Below are 22,328 nucleotides of genomic sequence, written 5' to 3'. Positions count from 1 at the left end.
AATACAGGTATTCCATATCACAAGAAACCTATCAACAAGATAAGCGTTGAAGAAGTAGGTCATTTAATGGTCGTAGAATATCGTTTCTGAAGACAATTATATTAACGTTTTTTTTTCTGCTAGGATCCATGAAAGTACGAAATATTGCTTTTAAAATCCTTGGGACAAATCTACAGTTACATTTCTGAAACTAATATCTAATGAATCATATAATTCAGAATCAATATAGTTGCAATAATATATAGTTTAGAAAGAAAATTATTGATTTCTAACGAAAAACTCCTTATTTAATTTTATATTTTGATTATAAATTTTTTTTTAAAGTAATTACATTTCAGAATATATTTTTTACTTCCAATGATAAAAAAGAAAAAATCTTGAATGAACAATACATACAAATATGTTGCAAATGAAGCATACAACATTAACTAAATCGGTATGTAAAAAATGATATTCAATTTTTGGTTTAACGAACCTTAATATATCTACTACTAGTGATACACTAAATAATTTTACTTTCAAAATTCAAATTAAATTTATATTCTCAAATATATATTAGATAATTTCGGTAAATAAGAAAAATTTTTTTCCACCTGAAGTATAATGTATAATAACGGTGCTATTAAAAATGTCTGAAGATTATGTTTATATAAAAAATCGTTAAATAAACACATTTATAAAATTTGTTTCTAGCTGAAGATATCTAAATTACGACATTATTTAAATTTACATATAACTCTGAACAGATCGATATTAAGGTTTAATGTTTTGCCTGAAAGAAAAAAAAATTATCCATTGAGCATTATTTTTCATTCAATGACTTGTATAAGAAACGAATGTAAAAATTCTTTACATAGGCAACGTAGCGTTCATTTCTAAATGAAAAAAAAAATCCTACAACTGCGTAGTTAAATTTGCCTATAAGTTTGAAAATATCAAAATATACCTCTGTTAAGGTTTTCATTTAATAGTTACTAAGGTCACATTGTTTTTCATTCAAAGACGTAATTCTTTCTATCTAGACAGAGAAACATTATTAAAGAAATATAATTAACTTTTTCTCGCGAATTCTGCTGGAGAAGCAATTAATCTTCATGATCAAACTAAAGGAGGGGTCATTTTTATTTGTCAACACGTGTCAGACTTCTCTGGGTTTATAGGCAATCAGCTATAAAAAGTAGAAAAAAAAAGTCGTAAAAACATTGGACACGATGACATGTTAAATCTTCTCTGACTCTTTACTCCAATTAAACCTCCATCCTATCTATCTAATAGTGTGAACGAAGATAAGAACCTTGAATTTGATATTATGGGGGTGCTCTGACGTAATCTTTATAAGAGGTTTGGGGCTGGAATAATTCTGGGGTTTTCTGGTATTTTTCTTGCTTTAAGAACTTTCAGGAATGGATGTAATGTGGTTCTTGAGCATTGCATTGCCCTTGTTGTTAAATCCAATCGATGTTGCTCGGAGCCAACCTATTGACAGCTTTGATGATGTAATACCACTCTCAGACATGGTAAGCAATACATGTAAACTTAAGTATTTTAATATAAAGTGGTAACGCTGGTTTATTTTAAGATTGCAGTTAAAATATTTTTAACTCTATTTACATTTCATTGAAAATCAAGTAAAATAAAATATGATGAAATATGACACTCACTACCATTTAATATAAGATTAAATATTTTAATTTAATAATTTTTGGATATCGATGATAAATTCATAAATATTATAAATGAACACAAATGGGTGCTAAGTAAAATGTTTTCTTTTCCTTCTTTGAAATATTATATCTATATTTTCATCTGCATGTAATAAATATTACTATAGGCTTAAAAAAAAAGAAGAAGAAGGATCGGAAGGAAAGAGAAAAATATCGCGAATTTATAGCGCATGATTTTTTTTATCCTGTATTCATTTGCGGTATTGAGGGAAATGATTTAAAAAGATTTGATTAATAAATTTTATGTATTAGTGAAATGATTTAATTTGTACCTTATTAAATTATAATTTTACCCTTATTTGTAATCTTCTCTCTATTTAACAATTTTCAAATATATTAACGGTAATAATTTCTTTTGCAAGTATTTATCATCAGTAAAAAAAAAAATTATACATTCAGATAGGATCTAGAATTTTGTTTCACTTAGAAAGCTTAACTCTGTTTCTTTTTCATAAAAAATTTGTTTCATTTTTAGCTTTGGGATGACGTAGTCCAAATTTCTATTCAAGTAGCATGAGTACATTTTTATTTGATATTTGTATTAAATATATTTCATAATAATAAATTTATATTTCATAATAGTAAAATGTGTGATTTTAGCTATATTTAAAGAATCACAATTCTTTCGTTATATCGATAGTTTAAGAATAATTTTATTTAAAAGCCTTTATTTAATTTCTATTGAATCTAACCAGATTATAAGTTTGGTATAGAATATATAGGCAGTTTTCTTTAAGATTTATTCTGTAGTAAGGTAAAAAAAAAAGTTTTGAAACTGATCATGAGAAAATTTTTAGGTGGGTTTTAATTAACATTATTTATTTAAATGGATTATCCAGTTCTTTACGTGAGTAATAATTATAATTAATTTCTTTTCAAATATATAAGTGATTGACTTTTGTTCAGAAAAAGTCTGAATAAAAAATTCCAATCTTATGTTTGGGATATCTAATATATACTAAAACTGCACATAAATCTTATCTGGGTTACCAAACATAATTTGCAATTTATTAGCTGAAATTTTACGAAATTGAATGCTTTTATTCAATTTACTTAAACCAATTATTGTTTTGTTGAATGCAAAGCCTATAATGTCACAAAAATTTATAAATAAAGATTTTATTCGTTTATCTTGTCAATTCTTAGTTTAAAATCATTCTTTTTATTTTAAAATAATAAAAAAAAATATTTTCAAATGATATTTTAAAATAAGTAACAAATATATTATTGAATGTATAAAGATTATTTCATCCTTTTTTTTTAATTTAAGAAATAACTGTTTTATACAAAATAAGGATTGATTTATTCAAAATTTTTAATTTCAGAAAATATAGTAGTTTTCCATTTTTTGTGCAACAAACGAATTCCATGAAAAGAGAAAAGTCTGTTTATATAGATGCAATCTTGTTATTAAGCCAATTTTTGCATAGGAATTCAACCTCTCGGCAGAAAGAGTTTCAAAGAGCAAAACAAATATTATTATGAAAGAATATCTGGTGAACTCCCTGAGTGGAGTAAAAGGTTCCACAAAAGTGGTCTAGGCCATCTTTTAGTGGTCTGGTAACATGTAGGCGAGCATTGTGGTATTGAAAATAACCTTGCCGTGTTTTTTGCGTATATCTTGAATGTTTCTACGATGCTTCATTCAAATTGATAAACTATCGCCTGTATCATTCACTATCAAATGTTTGATTAAATTGTATCATTTAATAATAAATCCTAGCCCTTTGTATCGTAATTATCATTCTTAGATCGCCGAAACCATTATTTGTAAGCGGATTTGATTTACACATTCGTATAAATGTCCAGCAAAAATCATATATTTCTTCTTTTCTTCTACAAATATCTGTGCAATGAAATAATGTAAAGTAACAAGAAATACTACTAACGCCATCTATTAGAAATGGATAAAGTTATATCCATGCATCCATTATTATATCGTCCATGATTCAATGTTGGTAACAATGAAAAAAAAATAATTTCATTAAAATATTTTAAAGATATGTTGGGCAAATTTTTACATTATTTTCAAAACGTTGCTCTGATTAGACAATCATAATTAATTTAAATATTTTAGTCTGGAGGCCATTCATTATCTTGAATTACAATAATAGTACAGAAAGAGCGACGATTTCTAGTAATCTTCACGAACTAGAAATGGAATAAATGAACTATTTGTTAGAAAATGGATCCAAAACATGTTTCATCATAATAGAGAAGAATCAAAGTATTAATACTTATGAAGAATATTGGGAGACATTTCTGGATACTTTCTTCTTAATGCTGATTATCTTGTAAAGCTGTGATGACAGAAAAACTTGCTTATAAATAGCGCATCTATGAATTAAAGTATTCATGGCTATAAAAAAATGACTTCATGATCCATGATTATAAATAAATTATTTTTGAAATTTATTTTATTTTCAAATCTGATTATTTTTGAAATATCTCTCATATATCTTATACAATTATTAATTTTAGTTTTATTTGGTGTAATAAGACATATTTGCAAACTTACTGTTTATTTGCTTTATTCACTGCAAAGTCTATTTCTAGCAGAAGTCAGAAAATAAGGTAATGTAAGTATATATTAAATAAAATATAATAGAAATCAATGTATAATTACGATATACTGTTTTTTTTAACAGGGATAGTATTTAAAATTAAAATTAGGCGCGTCTTATCTTTATCGCGGGATTCAGCCTTTCTACAAAAAAGCTTATTAATTTAAATATGAAATTTCTAAGAAACAACTATTTTATTTCTAAGATCTAATGAACTTTTATTCTAATCTGGGGATATTCATTTCTCAAATTCCTTAAATATCCTAAATTATTGTATCCTAAATTATGATTTTTTTTATATTCCAGGATATTCTTACAGAAAATAACCCATCAGAAACAGACGAGGGGGAGCCACTGGTCGAAGGTGATATGGTTCTCCCACCTGTGGATCATGAAGATGGAAATGACGTAGATGATGAGCTTCAACCTAGAAAAGGAATTCTTAATATTTTGTCCCTATGGCCGAGTGGAAGAGTTGCCTATAATTTTCATTCGTGTAAGTAATTTCCAGATTTTTTTTTTATTGTACTGTAATGTTGAAACCATCTAAAAAATACAAAAAAGTTTTATGCCTGGAGTTTGCATTTGAAGCGCAAATAAATAAATAAATAATAAGAAATAAACGTTTGGAGAAGAATTAGGGATTTAATCCACCTGTATGTTTTGGTGCACGGATTTAACGCTTGTATCTAATTTTGAAGCAAATCCACCAAGATATATTCGGACAGATGGAGCGGGAATCTGAAAATGAAACTCTGAGCACTCGGGACTTTTATGGCCATGTCCAAACACCATTTTTTTAAGTAAGAGAAGAGAAGATAACATCTTTTTTAGGTAGTAAAAAAGAGAGTTACAATGAGACCACTCACAGTGAATACTTTGTTTTCAAAATAAACCTACGTTTATATAAAAATTGAATGTTTTTCTTTCATTGGGGATACAAAATAAGGCCTTGTTTATCTGTCCCATACTAGAATTTGTTTTATATTCTTACTTTAACAAGTTTTATCAAAACTTTTTAACTTATAAATCTTAATAAGGGTTATATATTTAATTTATTTATCTTGCTTGGTGTGTCTTAACGACAATTAAATATAGGCATAAACAAGCAAGGATATATATCCACATATTCTCGAACAGAAAGACCGATGAATAACTAATCTTGAGCTGGATTAGCCTCAATTCTTTAATTAAAATTCTAATAATGAAATTAAGTACTGAGTTTCATGCATTAACAATTTGAAGAATCGTCTGAACGCTAATAGGAAACCTGCTGAAAGGCTTTTAATCCAAATTCTATTTTACTTTTTTCTTTAGTGACTAATTAATATTCTTGGATTATTGGAAGCAGGAAGTTGAATTCTGTATGCGCTCGTGATATATGTGTTATCTGGGAAGTGTGCTAAATTCTTTTCTAAACCCTATTGTGAAGAAGATTTAAATCTTTAAGCATAAATGATATTCTCTGTTTAAGCAAATCAGTCGGAGCCCTTAATAAATATAAAACATAGACATCAATTCGAAATAACTCTGATTCATTTCCTGAGTCAATTTGTAAGAAAATTAAATTTAAATTAACACTTGTTGTGTTTTACAGTTATGATGTTTTCATGAGCATGTAGAGAAAAAGACGGATAGTCTTATCTTTGACGGATTTCGTATAAAAAAATAATATACATAGCTCCTTCCGCATATGAACTTTCTCTTTTATATTTCAGCAAACTGACATGCAGAATACCAAATACGGTTTTTTTTCCTTAATGAGAACTGAGTGAAAAAATTTTAAATCACGATGTTAAAATACCTATATATGGAAAAAAAATTACAAAATCTGTTTGTTGTACAAAAGCTTTGATATACAAAAATAAATCGTCTCCTATTCAAATAACTTAAGAGATATCAACAATTTCCCCCTAATTTGCTACCAAAACTTACAAAAATGCATTTATACCTTATAATGGATAAGATTTGAAGAAATTATAAGTGATTAAAATTAAACTGCCAAAGAAATCAAAAGTTTTAAGTTCATCATGACACTGAAGAATTGAGGAATTTGTCTTCTCTCTCTTTCTGCTCATGGCTGTGGTGGTATTATGGCAAGTTCTCGGTTTCTAGGGCGGAGAGTTACATGTTGGAAATCCGATTCACCGCATACACATACAGACACATACACTCTATACATATGATCTTTATTACTAACAAAGTTAGAGGGAGAGATGTATACATGTGTGTGTTTAAGCGCAAAATTGTGTATTGCTGAATATTTTTTTTCTTTAGAAATCCATACATAATTATAGATTCAGAAATGTTATAAAACGTTTTACTTACGATACAAATTTGATTCGATTCATAAAAAATTCATATCGATATCTGAAACTATTGTGCAATAAATAATAGAATTTTTTCATTTCTTTCCAGCTGTAAACAAAGACACAAGAGAAAAAATTCGATTAGCAATGGATGAATGGGAAAACAGAACATGCCTGAGATTCCACGAAACGCTTATTGATTTCAATTATTTAAGATTCAGAACAGATAAAAGCGGGTAAACAAATGCCTTTATTATAAGGTCTTACATTCCTCTTTTATGTGCATGGATAATTAATAATATTTTCGTTTGTCAAAACAGCTGTTGGTCTCTAGTGGGTCGGCAAAATAGACTTTTTTCTGGTCAAGATGTATCTATTGGACCTGGATGCGAAAGAGTAAGAATGTGATTTCTTATATAATTAGAATAATAAAAAAATGGGATTACTGTATATAAATAACAATGATAACTGTCATGTTTTGGTTCATATATCCTTTGAATTAAGTAATAACCTTATTTACAATTGAATATTGATACAAAATAATATGTTCTCCACTTTATACAGAAATTTGAATCTCTAACTAGAAAAATTTTATTTATTAAACAAAATGAAAGAGATAAGTTGATTTTTCTTGATAACGATTCTCTGATATTATTTTATCGTGCTTCCTTGCTCAGAATAATGCTCAGTAATCTAGTGGTCTCTTTAAATTTATAATCTGCTGGTAAGGGAAATGACTTGAAATAATTTTTAGCGGTTTCTTATGCTGTGCCATCTAGATGGCCTATGTCATTGAGGCCTCCTCCTATTTGCTAATGATACACTTATTAAACTTGTTGATTTCATATCTAAAAAGCAACTTCTCTTCAAGTATCACTTCAACGTAGAATGTTATAGTGAGATTATTAAGCCTTCACATCATTCTTAGCTGTTTTCCCAGTTTTTCAATTGACATTTATAAAGTTTAAAACAATAGTCTGTTATTGGCATGTAAAAAAAATGTTGGCTATTTTTTTAAGAAAAAGCCATAACAATGCTTAATCAACTATATGAACAGAATGATTCAAAAAAGCTTTTAATCAAATATTCAGAAATAACTATTCAATAGGAAAGAATGATGCATCAATTCAACAAGGTTATGCCATTACTTACACGGCCAATTTTTCCATGGATATAAATCAAACTACCTATTTTAATCGTGTATTTCTTGTACTGATATACTCTTTTGCTTTTCCTATGTTTTTCTCTACGACAATACATTTCCAAGGGGAGGGGGTTATCTTTAGAGGTACTTTAAACCGCATTTTTACTTAGAATAAGTCTAAAACACTGGAAGAACTGAATATCTTTATACTAGATTGAATCGAAGGAATCATTGCAGAAAAGATTGCTTCAATTGCAGAGATTCCTTTCTTCTGCAGAAAAGGTAGAAAGAAAGAAAACAAACTATCGAGAATGATTTAACATTGTTTTTCTTATAGATGTGCATTTCCAGATGTCATTTTATATTCGTTATTTCTATGGCAATAAATATTGTTTCTATAAAACATGAATTAGAATTCTTTTCTACAAACGTCATTTTTCCTACTGTAGTTTCACAATCCCGAAAATGTAAAAAGTGTAAACCCTAAAAGAAGATGATTCACTTGTTTTTTGAGCTTTTAAAAAAAGAAACTGTTTTTACTGAAATTTATTGATTGATAGTAAGCACTACTTGTAACACAGCACTACTTGTTATCACTTTTTTTCAAAATTTTAGTAGTAAATTAATACAGCATTTCTCAATACTTTGAAATTTTATGCTCTAAAATTTTTTATTGTGTGATTCCTAGGTCCCTGTTATTGTACACGAAATCGGACATGCCATAGGTATGTTCCATGAGCAATCCCGGTTAGACAGGGATGGGTATGTCACAATCCTTTGGAACAATATTCCGTCTGGATTAACATCACAATTTTCAACGAATATGGACTATCCTAGGGGAGTAGAATATGATTACACATCAGTTATGCATTACAGCTCAATGGTAATTATGACAGAATCTTAAGAAATGTTATGAAATATTTATGTGGAATACATTTTTCTGCTGATAAATCTAACAGAATACAATTGTTTTGAAATTAAACAGTTTTTTTTAATATTGTAAAATGTTTCACATTATTAGATTTTTTATTTATATCTAAGTTATGTAATATATAGCTATTAAAATGTTTAAATTAATATCAAATATTATTTAGGAACAGAAACATTCAAGTTCTTCCGATTTCAAAATACTCGAATGTAGTTGGAAAATTATATATAAAATAAGTTAAATTGAATGCATTTATACAGACATCTAAAGAGAAAAAAATAATTGAAACCAATTATACAATTTTGATTTTAAGAATATATCCAAGGAAAAAGAGATTGAATTGATAGATTATTTTAATAACTTCTTCAGTGAAATTCTTCGAACAATAGGACAAAATATTCACCCATTTAAATAATCATTATGTATATGCTAAAAGAATAAAGAAGAGAAGATAAAAATAACCATTAGACGCTACCGAGAAGATGATATTGGTGTAATATTTTATTATATCAGTTGGAATTTTAGTTCAAGTAATCTCAATATTTCGATCAAACTATGCAATACTAGATATTATTTACACAATGTAGGGTATGACTATAAGAGCTTATCCTTCCAAGGATAATAGGGAGTTATTCAGCTCCTAAAGGGAAAATAAATAAAGGGAAGAATATTCATAAAGGAAAGAATATTTGTAACCGAACTTTAGACGTTTACAATACGACGTTGTCAATTACAGATTACAGACGATACAGTCAATTAAACACAATATAGTTATCTTGCTTGCTGGATATGTGACAAAAAAATAAAAGTGGTACCCTCTACAGGATCATTTTTTCTATTATACCTGGATCATATCTCATACAATATTCTATCGATTCTCTAGTTAATATTGCTTTTTTATTATTAATCTTGACACTTGTTGTTCTGTGGCTTCATAAAAATTATTCCAGTTTACGCTCTCCAACAACTTTTCTACTCGACAAATTTCCCCTCACAAAATCAAATCTATAAAACACAGGCTTTTGATCAGAAAATATTTTCTTTTGTAACAAAGAGTGATCTTGTTATTTATTTGGAATGCAATACGAATTTAGCACCATCGAATATTTTAAGTAATTTTCTTTATTAAACGGTACAGGAAGAGGTCAGAATTAAAATAGAGGTTTTGAGACAAAATTTAATATTTTATCTTATTTAAGGATCTGATGCAAGCCAAATAATAGAAGGCCAACCATTTGACTCTACAACGAAATTCGGAGTGCTAAGGTGTCTTCATCGCCATCGTACAACATTTGGAAAAAATAGTTCCATTCCAAAACTAATTTCATGTTTTTTCATAATGACATCAAAAGAGCTAAACCAATCCTAATTGTTAAGAAGCGCCTGGAGGGATTTAATTAAAACAAGATAAAATTGATAAAAATAATATAATTATTAAAAGAAAACACGTTAAATTGTATACCACACATTTTGGGATAAGAATATAAAATTGTAACATTTTCGACATTTCATGGTAATTTGAACGAATCACTTTTTGAAAAGAAATTGGATTTTGAATTTTTTCTTTATCTCAACAAAATCTTGAATTATAGTGTACTATTCTCTAATGTATTCCTCTTTCGATTCTGAGAACAAAAATTCTTACCTAATAAATTTAATAATCTTACCTACATTTTTAACGATCCAAATAGCCTTTTAGTTATTCTTGTTTTCTTTCAAACTTAAAACCGATCTTTTTTTTTTTTTTGTGCTCTTCTGAAGATCTCTTTTATGTTAAAATTTGTTGTTAAAACTAAGAATTTTCCATTATCGAATGCAAATTAAAATAATACTTAAATAAAAATTTTAAAAAAATTAAATAATATTTTAATTAATGAAAATTTTTACATTTGATGAAGGAATCGCGGGAAATTTTTATTTAAAGTGATGAATTTTAATGCAGGTTCAGTAATTTTGAAATAAAAATCTATTTTACTTTCCAGGCTTTTACCAAACAGCTCTTTGTCAAGAACACTATTGTGACAAAAAATCCTCATTACCAAAGACTTCTTGGCAGTGGAAGAGTGATTTCCTTTAGGGATGCAAAACTCGCCAACAAGATGTATTCCTGTAGCGGTAATGTGGTTTTTGTGATAGATGGAATAGATCGATAGCATTTTGAAAATTAATTTTGGCAAAATGAATACTTATTTGTATTTATTTTGATAGCTTTTTGTCCAAATCTTCTGAACGAGACGCAGCAATGCCAAAATGATGGTTACATGGCTCCTTACCGAGGAAATGGCCAGCCGTGTCCTTGTGTTTGTCCTCCAGGTGCAACGGGAGAATTCTGTGAAACCCTTATCACAGATGAATATTACAGTAAGTCCAATTCTTTATTAATATACTCTTTAACTTTATCTCTGCTAATAATAAATATAAATGTCTATATGTTCTGATGCTCTATAGATCAAGCCCTTTAGCCGAGAATAATTAAACTCAGCACATGTGTACTTCGGAGAGTGGCAGTTCGCATCTAGGAATTCTTTTTTAAATTTTGATTATAATTTCAGTTTATTAAAAATTAGCCGAAATTCTTATTCTTTTTCACCATATCTTCCAAAAATAATACAGCTCAAAAATAATTTTCACTTCGTTTTAAAATTCAAAATAAACTTTGTCATATATATTTTTTTTATTTTTAATTTATATTTATAAGTATATACTATTACTATAATACCATTTTAAAGTATATTTCTTTGTTGAAGAGAAACTCAAATCACTTTCATTCTTGCTACTATATTTCATCCTGGTGTTTAATTTCATTGTTGATAATCAAAAAATGAAAATTTGGTTTATTTTTTCATGTTGAGTAGATTTCAGTACAAGGAAGGTTTCAAATAAGTTCTTTAAATTTATGAGGAAATTATCAATTAATAAAATTATTAGAATAAGTTTTAAATTTTGAAAAAGACAGTTATTGTTCTTTCATATAATATAATTAGATGCATAAAAATTTTGACAAAAATTTAGGGATATGCATAACACAATGAACAGAATATTGTTAGGCTTCTAAAATAATTTTTGATATACGTCTATCAAAATCTGAAATTTAAAAAAAAGGATACTTTGCTCAAAATGTTGGAACCAAGTTGCATAAAATATTTAATTAAAATTTTTAGCAAACGTTATTCACAGCAAACCAGTAAGTGGGCAAGAAGGAAGCTAGTTTTATGCAAAATTTTAGAGAACTAATTTTTAAAAACACTGTCATTTCTTCAATGATATTTTGGTCTGAAAGCTGATGCAAATTCAAACTAATATTTTATTGACAAATATTTATTTTGAATAAGAAGGTTAATAGAAGTTTTTTTTTAATTCTGTTCTTTTTTTGAACAGTAAAAGAGTTTAAAATTGAACCTATTTCCAAAGCTATATTGATTTTACCCATCAAATGATTCAAATAATCTTCATTAATTAATAATGAGTGCTAGTTATTCTAGATAGTTCTTTTTTGGTACGAAAATGATATCGTCGCTTTTATGCCGGAATAAAATATGTTAAAAATCGCATATTAAAATATAAAATTAATCGTATATTAAAATGTTGTTATACATGCAATGATATAGCAGCTGGAAGAATGATATTTTATGGTAATATACAACAATCAGTTAAAAGCTGAAAGCAGATTTAGCTAACCTATAACAAATGTCTTGGATCAATAAATTACTTTTACAAATTCCATCAAGTTACAGAGAGACGATATGAAAATTGAAAGAAGGAAAGAAAATAAATAAATAAATTCAATTGTTTTTAAGTATCTACTATTGAAACTATTTATCTATAACAAAAATATTAAAACTTATCTAACACAATAAATTAAATTCATTCTTTAAGTCATGTAAAAGACGTTTAAAATAGAGATTTTTAAAGGGATTGTTTAGTGATTTCGTTTAAATAAATTACCTCTTCAGCATATTTTGCTCCTAAGTATTTATTTCAAATGTCCAATTAAAACGTATTCATTTTGAGCTTAATTACTCATTTAATTATACATCTCTGATATTACAACCATGTAAATCAAAAGATGTTTCTGACAAAAGGGATTGGTAAGTAAAATTTTAAAAAATATTTCTAATAATAAAAATTTAATTATTTATATAATTCTTTGCTGAATTTTGATAATTTTAAAATAAATTTTAGCATAATTTTTAATACTATATTATTTTTAATGGAATAAATTACAACCATTTTCATTGTTTCATCGAATTATTAATTACGTATTTTTCTTTCGTTATTAAAAGTTAGGGAGGAAAAATTCTGATAATTATCTGCTCAATTTACATGAGGAACAAAAAATTTAAATTACATTAAAGAAATTACATTTAAATTACATTAAAGTAGGCAATTTGAAATATATTACAAATACACAGCTTGCGACAATACGGATTACGGATATTAATGTCATAAGACTAAATTCCATTTGAAAGATTGTTGAGCACAGTATGTAATAGGTAGAATATGTATAGAACTAGTGATAAAATAACTTGATTTTGATGTCCATCTTAATTTGATGCTAAAATATATTATTTCATGAACTTTACATAAATTTAAGCTTAAGATATTTAATTAAAAATTATATCCTAGCAACCTGATCCGTCAGCAAAAGCAGAAAATGGAAACCGGATAGGGAAAATAACGAAAATCAGACAAGAACTAAAAAAATCTGAAATTGCTTTTGGATGGCGCTAGTAGTTTTTTAAGACAATGCATAATATAAATAACATAAAGCAAAAATCAGTAAACAAAATTTAATTTGCTTTTCATTTTTTCACAAATTAGACACAATAATACCATAAATGTGATCTAAAGATTTTAATTGAAAAATCAAATATACGATATATTGAATTATTCGCCTTATCAAAAATTAAAAATGCATTTCGAACACATTTTGTTGCTTCTACCCCCACGTGTTTCTTCTCATCATTTCCCAGCATTCGCGAGTGGTATTCGTACCTTCGTCCAAAGCATGTGAATGACTCGCTTATACTCGTTTCTTTGTACTCTCATATTCCATATATTGATCGGAATGATATAGTAAACCGCATTTTCGTGTTTTACTTCATTACTCGCCGCTACAAACTTTTGACTTGCCCACAACAACAACAAAAAAAAAAAAAAAAAAAAAATACTTTCGGCTCAAACGCTATGAGGGACATGGCGATGAACGCAGTAAAATAACAAAAGAATGGACAAGACTACATGTTTATCTTGCCCTTTACATTTTGATTCTACTACCCATAAGTACAAATGTGGAAGACCATCATATACATATTGCTAAGTTATAATATAAAATCATTATGGAGATATGGCATGAATTGCTTCTAGTTTATATAATCAGCATGAAAAAGAATGTTACGTAATTTGCAACAAAGTGAGCATTTAACAGAACCAAATGCAGGATGGTAACCTGCGATATCAAACGCAATCCATTTGGAAGCCAAGTTACCGAATCGGTATGAAAAGGAAGAAGAATATTACGTTCATTATATTAAGGCATACATTCAGCTGACCCAAATGTAAAATGGAAATCTAACTATATGAAAAGCAGTTCACTTGCTACTTTGAAGTATTTAGTTTCTTTTAATCGCAGTTTCGAGAAACTGGAAAAATCAGAAATGCCACAGGATTTCACAATTCATAACAATGAATACTGTCTCGTTACTAAAGTCATTCGACTGTAGGGATATAGAAAACCGAATTGTATTCCACGGAAAGTCCTCGAGAGAAAAAGAAATAAACCCACAACGAGACGGATTATTTAAAAAAAACATTATTTATTGAAGCATTGTGTCATTTTATTCTGCTAAATGCTCGCAACTGCCTTTTATTGTGTCATTTTTTGAGCTTTCCACTTTACAAATTGATTTTATTTAATCTGCTGTTCTGTGTTTAATTGTACTGTCGTAATATTTAACTAAGTTTCAATTTACATATACTTCCAAAACTTATCATCATTTTTCTTCATCTTCCGTTAGGTCCTCCGATTTGCGGTGGAAATATTACTGAAGAAACAACCATCCAAACTCCAGGTTATCCAAATAGAGAAAGTCCTAATGACTCTTGCAGCTGGTGGATTCAAGTAAGATTATTTTCATTAAGCGATTTTAAAATTTTTAATTCCATTGGAAAATTTAATCTCCTTCTTACATTGCACAAAGGAAAAACTGCTGATAAAAATAATCTGTATAATTTTATGGGATTATTAGCTATTGCCTTTGAGTTTTGAAAAAATATGGGATATAAAGTTCATACTTAAAATTATGTTTTTACATGCTATCTATCTTCAAATACAAAATTCTAAAGTTCAAAATAATATACATAATAATAAGTTTTAAGACTGATTTTAGAACATAAATCTTATTTTTGTTCTTGAGAATGCTTAGTAAATATAATTGGAAAAAATATCAGAAAACTTTTAACACTAAAACACTATTTAGCTCAAACGGACTCTCTTAACAAAGATAAGATTTTCATTTCAGTTGTCTCATATTCAGCTGTCTTATCTCCAAGAAGCTTCTTCCAGAATATTGCCTTAAACTGATTTTACTTGAAATAATTGAAATATGTACATGCATATTATATTAGATTTTCAAGATTACTTTGAAGCTTAGTCCCGATTTTATAAAGTTATGAATGGCAATACCATAAGCCATTTGACTATATAATGAGTTTCTGAATGGAGGCATACATTTCAGAAAGTATGAAATTTCTTTGTCTGTTAAAAATATTACAATATCTACATGTTTTTATATTTCATCGATGCTAGCGTCCTGGTTCAGGGGTAGCGAGTCGTCCCCGAAATTTGGGCGTCCCAGGTTTCTTTACCCTGTGTTCCATCTGTGAGATGTATGAAAAAACTCCCTGTAAAAAGGGGTTGTGCAAGCGAGTGTGTGAGTGTCATCTTCCTATGAGCTAGAAGTCAGATTTCTTCCCTCGAGTGCTCAGAGGCCTTTACACTCTGAAGCTGGTACACAAACGCAGCTTGAATCGCTGACTTCGCCAGCAGGCTTGTCTATGACAAGTGCCATAAGCAACAACAACATATTTTATCTATTAGTTACGTTTAGGAAATTAAGCATTTCCATTTATATCTGCATTTAATCAAATGTTCCTTTTCTTCTCAAATGTTAGATTTTCAAAATTTAGCAGCAGGTACGTTTTTAATTTGCGTTATGAATAAATAGCATCTTTTTTCTTATACCATATTTTTAATTTGAATAAATGAGGTGGTATTCGAGAAATGTCTTTAGCTGAACTTATCTTGAAAAGATTGACTTTATAATCATTCAGGTATTTCAAACAGTGTAACGAATTCTTTAAATAAACATTAATTATTAAATAAAAAATTACTTAAAATGTATTCATTTGAGAAAAGATTCCAGACGAAACAAGAATTATTTGTAAAAAAAATAAAAGGAAGCTAAATATATATATATATATATATATATATATATATATATATATATATATATATATATATATATATATATATATATATATATATATATATATATATAAGAGTTAAATATTTTGCCTTTTTGGAATTTCAATTAATAGCAAATTTCGAAACTTCCAGAGATAGTTAAATATTAACCATCATATTAAGAAAACTCAGATTAATCTAGATTTAAGGAGTAGAAAATTTTAATGTAATTTATAAAATGGTACATCAAAATCAATAATTTATTTTTATCATGTATGAGTAGTTTGCAATAAATATTATGAGCAAAGTTCATTCAATTATTGAAACTTTTCTATTTATTTCAAAGCAAATACACACACTTTGTTAATTAAAAACAAATAAAGTTGAATCCTTCTTAAAATAAATAAATATGAAAAGAAAAATTACTATGTAAAAAGTGAAATTACTTTTTAACACTCCGAATAGCTGAAGCGGTAATTTTTTCTTAATTTTTTCTTTCTCGTTTTCTAGGTTACTCAGATGTATAGGATTATTTCTTAAACATTTAGAAACAAAAAAAGTCTTTAAACTAATAAGTTTATATTAATTACAATTATTTTAACCCATTTTAATAGTCCATTTCTCATAGTTCAAATTAAAGATGATTGGCCACTCAAAGGATAATTTTTACAAAAACTTAGTGTTTGTACTTTCAACATTCTGAATTAAATCCGCCACGACAAAAAGTATTTTGGTGGTAATGTGCAAGCCAATTATGATGTATCTAATTGTGATCAAATGCGGGCATTCCTTTTTGTATACAGTAATTTAAAGTTAACGATTTTTGCATTGTCTGTCATAATATTTGATATAAACATTTTTTTTTTATCTCCTTAGTCACATTCCCTGCAGGTCAACTCAAAAATAGAGATGAGTAGCTTCCGGTATGGCGGTTGGTTCTCGCTTCTCTGTTGAGTAAAGTTATACTGTAGGGTTTGCTACCTCCATACAGATGATTGAACATATGTCCAACAGAAGGGGTTATACCCTGGGTAATAATGGCCATTAGGGCATTTAACTATGATTCCTTCTAGAGTGCTATTGCGCAACGATGATCATTCTGTTATCCCATACCCTCCGCCAGAGTGAGGGTAAGTCAGCCATCTAACTCTCCGACCCGACATGAAGACACACGGATTTAAACCATAAGGCTGAATGACCGGACCACCGCAACAGCAACACTGGCGGGAACTGTGGTTAAGTCCTAAGGGCCGTCACCAGCCACGGTACAACCCTCCCCGAAGAAGTACGTCCCGTCATCGATGGGAGGAGTCAGATCCCCCACCTATTTGTGTACCCTCCAGGGTGACGAGATCCAACCACCATGCCGGAAGCATCTCATTCTCATTTCGAGGTGCCTCCCCCCCCCCTCCGAAGGACTCAGAGTGAGGGTAGCTTTCTTCTACCAAACTCAGGATGAATTGCAGCACAAATATCGTTGAATTTTAGTAGCATTTGAAGAGAAAAATTTCAAAGCAATTCCTTCTTCTAAATTAAATTAATGACTAAATAATTTTTAATTGTATACATATCAATAATGAGGTTTTTATGAAGACCGAATGAAAACCAAACTAACTTTTACAGGCTCCCAGAGGAAAACGGGTGATGGTTAAATTTGAAGATTTCAGTTTCTACCCTCGGCTGGAGTCTCGAACAAGCAAATACAGAGGAAGATGCGTCACAGAAAGAGTCGAAATCAGAACCAGGAACATGGCAGAAGGAAACATGTATGTGTTATTTACTTCACTTTCTTCGGTTTAGCTCTATGTTAGAATAAAAGGGATAAAATTATTGCACAGATTTAATTTCTACTTTTACATATTTTATCTATCAGTTATAAAGTGTATATATTATATTTATTAATTATTTGAAACCCTGCCATTTAAAAGTTAGATTTTTAAGAATTCTCTAATTTTTATTTCAATTTAGCAAAAATATTCATAATAATGATAAAAAAAATCACACGGTTTCTCTGATTAATATTTTATTCTAAACTTGCTAAAAGCAAAAAAAGAAGGACGAATGACATTCTCTTTGTAGCTTCAATATTTATTCACGAACTTTTCATATTATTATCATTTAGATATTATAATTTTATATGTTTATTGACATTGAATTTCCTTTATAGCTCGGTATTAACTTTAAATTATGCCTTATTTAATATATGTACTATAAATAAAAAGAAAATAGTGAAGTTTCTACATTTATCAAAATGTCATTCCTCCATCCTTCCTAAAATAATCTACATTTCGTCATTTTTTTTCGAATACCTTGCCAATTTTATTCAATATATTTAAAATGAATAAATATGTTCTTATTTTTGTCTTTTTTCATTTGGAATTTACTGTTGCTATAGGCAGATTTTCAAAAATTATTTTACCTAGATATACCCATTTTTATGATAACCGCAATTTGGCCTTATGATTGTTTCAGTAGTAAAAATCAAAAGAAATGGAGTGCTTGATTATAATAAAAATATAACACAGAAATTAAGTAGCACAAGAAAATAGATCCTCCCAAGGAAGCTTGATTTTTGGTTTGCTTTATTTTTTATTTTGATTTTCTAGTTTTCTTTATTTGTTTATATATTTTACACAATATCGACTTATAACCAACCAAATATAATATTGTTTGAAATACATACCCATAATGTAATAGAAGTTTCAGTAAAAAAAGTTTTGATAATGTTTAGAATTTTTTACGAAAATTGTTTTTTTTATGTCAGGTTTTGCGGCGAAGACATCAAACCAGGGACCAATTTAGCTTCCACCGGGCAGCAATTCATCATCATTATAACTTCAAATGGAGGAATGAGAGGAACGAGAGGTTTGAAAGCGAAAGTTTCTTTCATTTGACTGAACTCTTTATACTTCACTCATCTGCTGTACACTAATCATCAATAAAAGTCATTGATTTTTTTAAAAAAATAAAAGACACGATCAAATTGTCATGCAGTGTGAATTTCTTTTATTCAAAGAATTACACTATCAAAATACATTTGTAAAATTAAAAATGTGTTTACTCAATACCCACTTTAAATCATAACACTGGGCTTTAGATATCGACTCCAATGTGTATGAGCTAGTTAGTAGTTTGGGACAGACTACGTAATTCTAAATTCCGATAAGAAAACAAGGACGAAACTTGAACCAAGTTTTCATTCTTTAATTTTTCTTCCACAATATCAGGAAGATATTCAGCACGAATGAATTTGACGTGTACCAATCTAAAATTTTGATTAGAATTAATCATACTCTGTTTATTGCTCAGAATCTGTTAATGGAGATAATGAACTATTATCTTTACTACTAATAAAGATGAGTGTTTTTGAGTGAGTGCTCTATAGAAAACTTCGTTAGACTAGTATTTCCATTATATTTGGAAAGTGGAAAATTGCATTTCATTGCGATATTTTTAAACTTTCAATTATAATTTTAATCATTTAAACATTAAGAAAAATTCTTGTATCTTTATACAATACTCCCGGCAATATTACAGCACAAAAATGATTTTCATATTACCTTATAATTAAAAAAATATATCTTTAATTGGTTTTATATTTCTACAAACTTCTTTGGTAAATTTAAAGATATTTTCTACATATTTCATATAATTTATTTTTCTATAAGTGATTACATTATTGCATTGAAATTTTAACTTTTTTCATTATTTCGTTAAATATTTAATCAGTGAACATAAGAACATCTAAGAACATAAAGTTAAGGCACTTCGAAAGTTAGACGATAAATGAAAGAATTATGCTTTCAATGTCTGGGATTTTATGGGACTTAACTCTATTGGTATGGTTGATATACGCAATAAACAAAACAGATGTAAATCTGAGAGGTGTTGCACAAACATGACTTTAATTTCTGTCACCATTTGATTCTTTAAAATATTTGAGTTTCCAATCCATGAATATCAAGTTATGTATAAGATATCTAATTGAAATTAAACATAACCAATATTTTCTTGTCTCCAAAGGCAATGACAATGAATGATTGCCGAACTCATCTTGATTAAAAAGAAAATCACATAGGCAGGTGAAAGTTGTAAAGTATGAGAGTTTTAGAGCTTGGAACATTACCATTATCACATCTTTATGGAATAATTTTATAATTCAACAGATAATATTGTGATTGAATTATTATTCCAGCGTAAAATTTTGATTTAAGTATAGACAGAGTTAATGTCTATTGAGTTTTGGATTATGCATTTACTCTCGATTTTAATGATTTTTTCAATGAATTCTACAAGTCAAAGCAAAAATATATAATCAATTAAAAATATTAATCACTGAAAGGCGTATTAAGGCATTTTCAAGAAGAAATTTCGATTTCTTATTTATCATATTTTATCATTTATTTATCATATTTTATCATTTATTTATCATATTTTATCATTTATTTATCATATTTTATCATTTATTTATCATATTTTATCATTTATTTATCATAGTTTATCATAGTTAATTACCATTTATTTATTACAGTTTATTTATCATATCACAATCAGTGAAACTTTCATACATTATCACTGAATATTGTGGTTTCCTTCAGAAGAGAAGAAAAGTTTTTAGTTTCTACATCTGTAAACTTTTCAAAACAAATATCTGATAAAGATTAAATATTAACAAGACAATGTTTATATACAGGCATACTATTGATAAATTGCGCCCTGAGGTGTTCATGATGAAAAATACCTTCAAAATGTTTCACAGTGTAGACCATTGGATGTATAGAACTACAAAATTTGATGAGTATTTATTCTTAGGAGTAGGTATAGACTAAGAAAAGAATTTTTAATATTTTCGCTGGATTCTTAATTTAAAAAATTAATCATAATATTAATATTTTTCCACAATAACATCTGAGGCTGTTCCTGCTTAAAAATTATTTTCAACAATTTTAGAACTAAAAAAAATAAACATTTTATAAATATTATTTTTATTTCTGAAAAAAATCTCTAATTTTATTACATTTTTAAAAACATTTTTAAATATTATCTTCAAAACTACTTTTAAGCATTTTAGCTATTAGATATATACTCGCGCACATTGGGGCGATATGAAAAAAATTTGCCTGTGCACCTTATCGTTGTTTTAAAATAAATCGTAAATTTTACAAAAATGGCAAAAATATTATCGTACTTTGACAAACTTATCAAGGCTCGAATCTTCATTAAATTTTAACAGGACAATGTTTATAATTGGTCTATTATATGTAAATTATGTTTGAAAAAGATCATTCAAAACATTCTACTGAGAAGACGGTTAAACTTAGAACTATAGCATCACATAGTTAATTCTTGTATATAAATTAATTCTCCCATTAAGAAATAATTTTATAACTAATTTCCGCCTTTAAAAGTGGTTTTAAATTAAATTTTTACAACTCTGTCAAAAATATATATATTTTTTTAATTTGTTATAATTAAACGGTGCTCATAACAAAACTTCATCTTTCGTACAGAAAAGGAAAAACATTTCCACTCGCTCAAGATGAAATAAATATGGATCAGCTGAATTATTTTTAATTCATTAACAAAGCGAGAAGGCGAATAGTACATTCATTATAAATAAAAACTGGTTGAATCTACATGTTGAAAAGTTCGTTAAACTCGTATTTTGTATAGATATTGTTACGAAAAATTCTCTTAAAAATTTCGCAAAATTGACTGCAATATACGAGTATACTGTAATGATACAGTCTACAGACCTCAGTAACAAATAAGACATTTATTATCACACAGACGGCAAAACACAGTCAAGACGTACACAAGCAAATACACATCAGCATTTACAACAAACAGCAACTCACACGTAGTAATCTGTAGTAAAGAACAACAAAAGACCGCAAAGTTGTCAGACAAAACTCTGTAAGAAGACAGAATTCGAGTCTCCAGTGTCTCCTAGCTTTTGTTTTACTTAAATGACGACTCATTACTGTAAGACTGGCTACGCAGCTGGAGTCTAGTATTGAAGCAGACACAATACTGCTTCAGTACTAGACTCCAAGACTCAGCGCACGACTTATTTCTCCATTCATTAATCGTTTGAGTTGCGCTCAACACTGATCCAACTGATTCAACTGATTATCTATACGAATCAACACACACTCTGACCCAATTTCGGTCTTCGGGGCACAGAAGGTTCT

General features: G+C 28.1%; 1 protein-coding gene across 1 annotated transcript; it reads left to right on the top strand.

The window, feature by feature from the left end:
- Positions 1-1,383: 1,383 nt before the first annotated feature.
- LOC129966753 (blastula protease 10-like) lies at positions 1,384-19,123 on the top strand. Its single transcript, XM_056081311.1, has 10 exons — positions 1,384-1,517; positions 4,595-4,784; positions 6,707-6,833; positions 6,918-6,993; positions 8,430-8,624; positions 10,652-10,784; positions 10,878-11,030; positions 14,687-14,790; positions 17,758-17,900; positions 18,899-19,123. Exons 1-10 carry the CDS (start codon positions 1,404-1,406, stop codon positions 19,026-19,028), a joined length of 1,365 nt encoding a protein of 454 aa, XP_055937286.1. The 5' UTR covers positions 1,384-1,403; the 3' UTR covers positions 19,029-19,123.
- Positions 19,124-22,328: the final 3,205 nt, after the last annotated feature.

Source organism: Argiope bruennichi, chromosome 4 (assembly GCF_947563725.1).
Source record: "Argiope bruennichi chromosome 4, qqArgBrue1.1, whole genome shotgun sequence".
Lineage (NCBI taxonomy): Eukaryota > Metazoa > Arthropoda > Arachnida > Araneae > Araneidae > Argiope > Argiope bruennichi.
The sequence above is the reverse complement of the archived record's forward strand: the minus strand, read 5'-3'. Positions and strand labels throughout refer to the sequence as shown.

Bases quoted from the DNA above. Each gene is read 5' to 3' on its own strand.
- LOC129966753 (XM_056081311.1), top strand. From the start codon at position 1,404: ATGGATGTAATGTGGTTCTTGAGCATTGCATTGCCCTTGTTGTTAAAT. The intron at 6,834-6,917 runs GTAAACAAATGC...TTGTCAAAACAG, and splicing joins TTCAGAACAGATAAAAGCGG to CTGTTGGTCTCTAGTGGGTC. The intron at 14,791-17,757 runs GTAAGATTATTT...TAACTTTTACAG, and splicing joins CTTGCAGCTGGTGGATTCAA to GCTCCCAGAGGAAAACGGGT.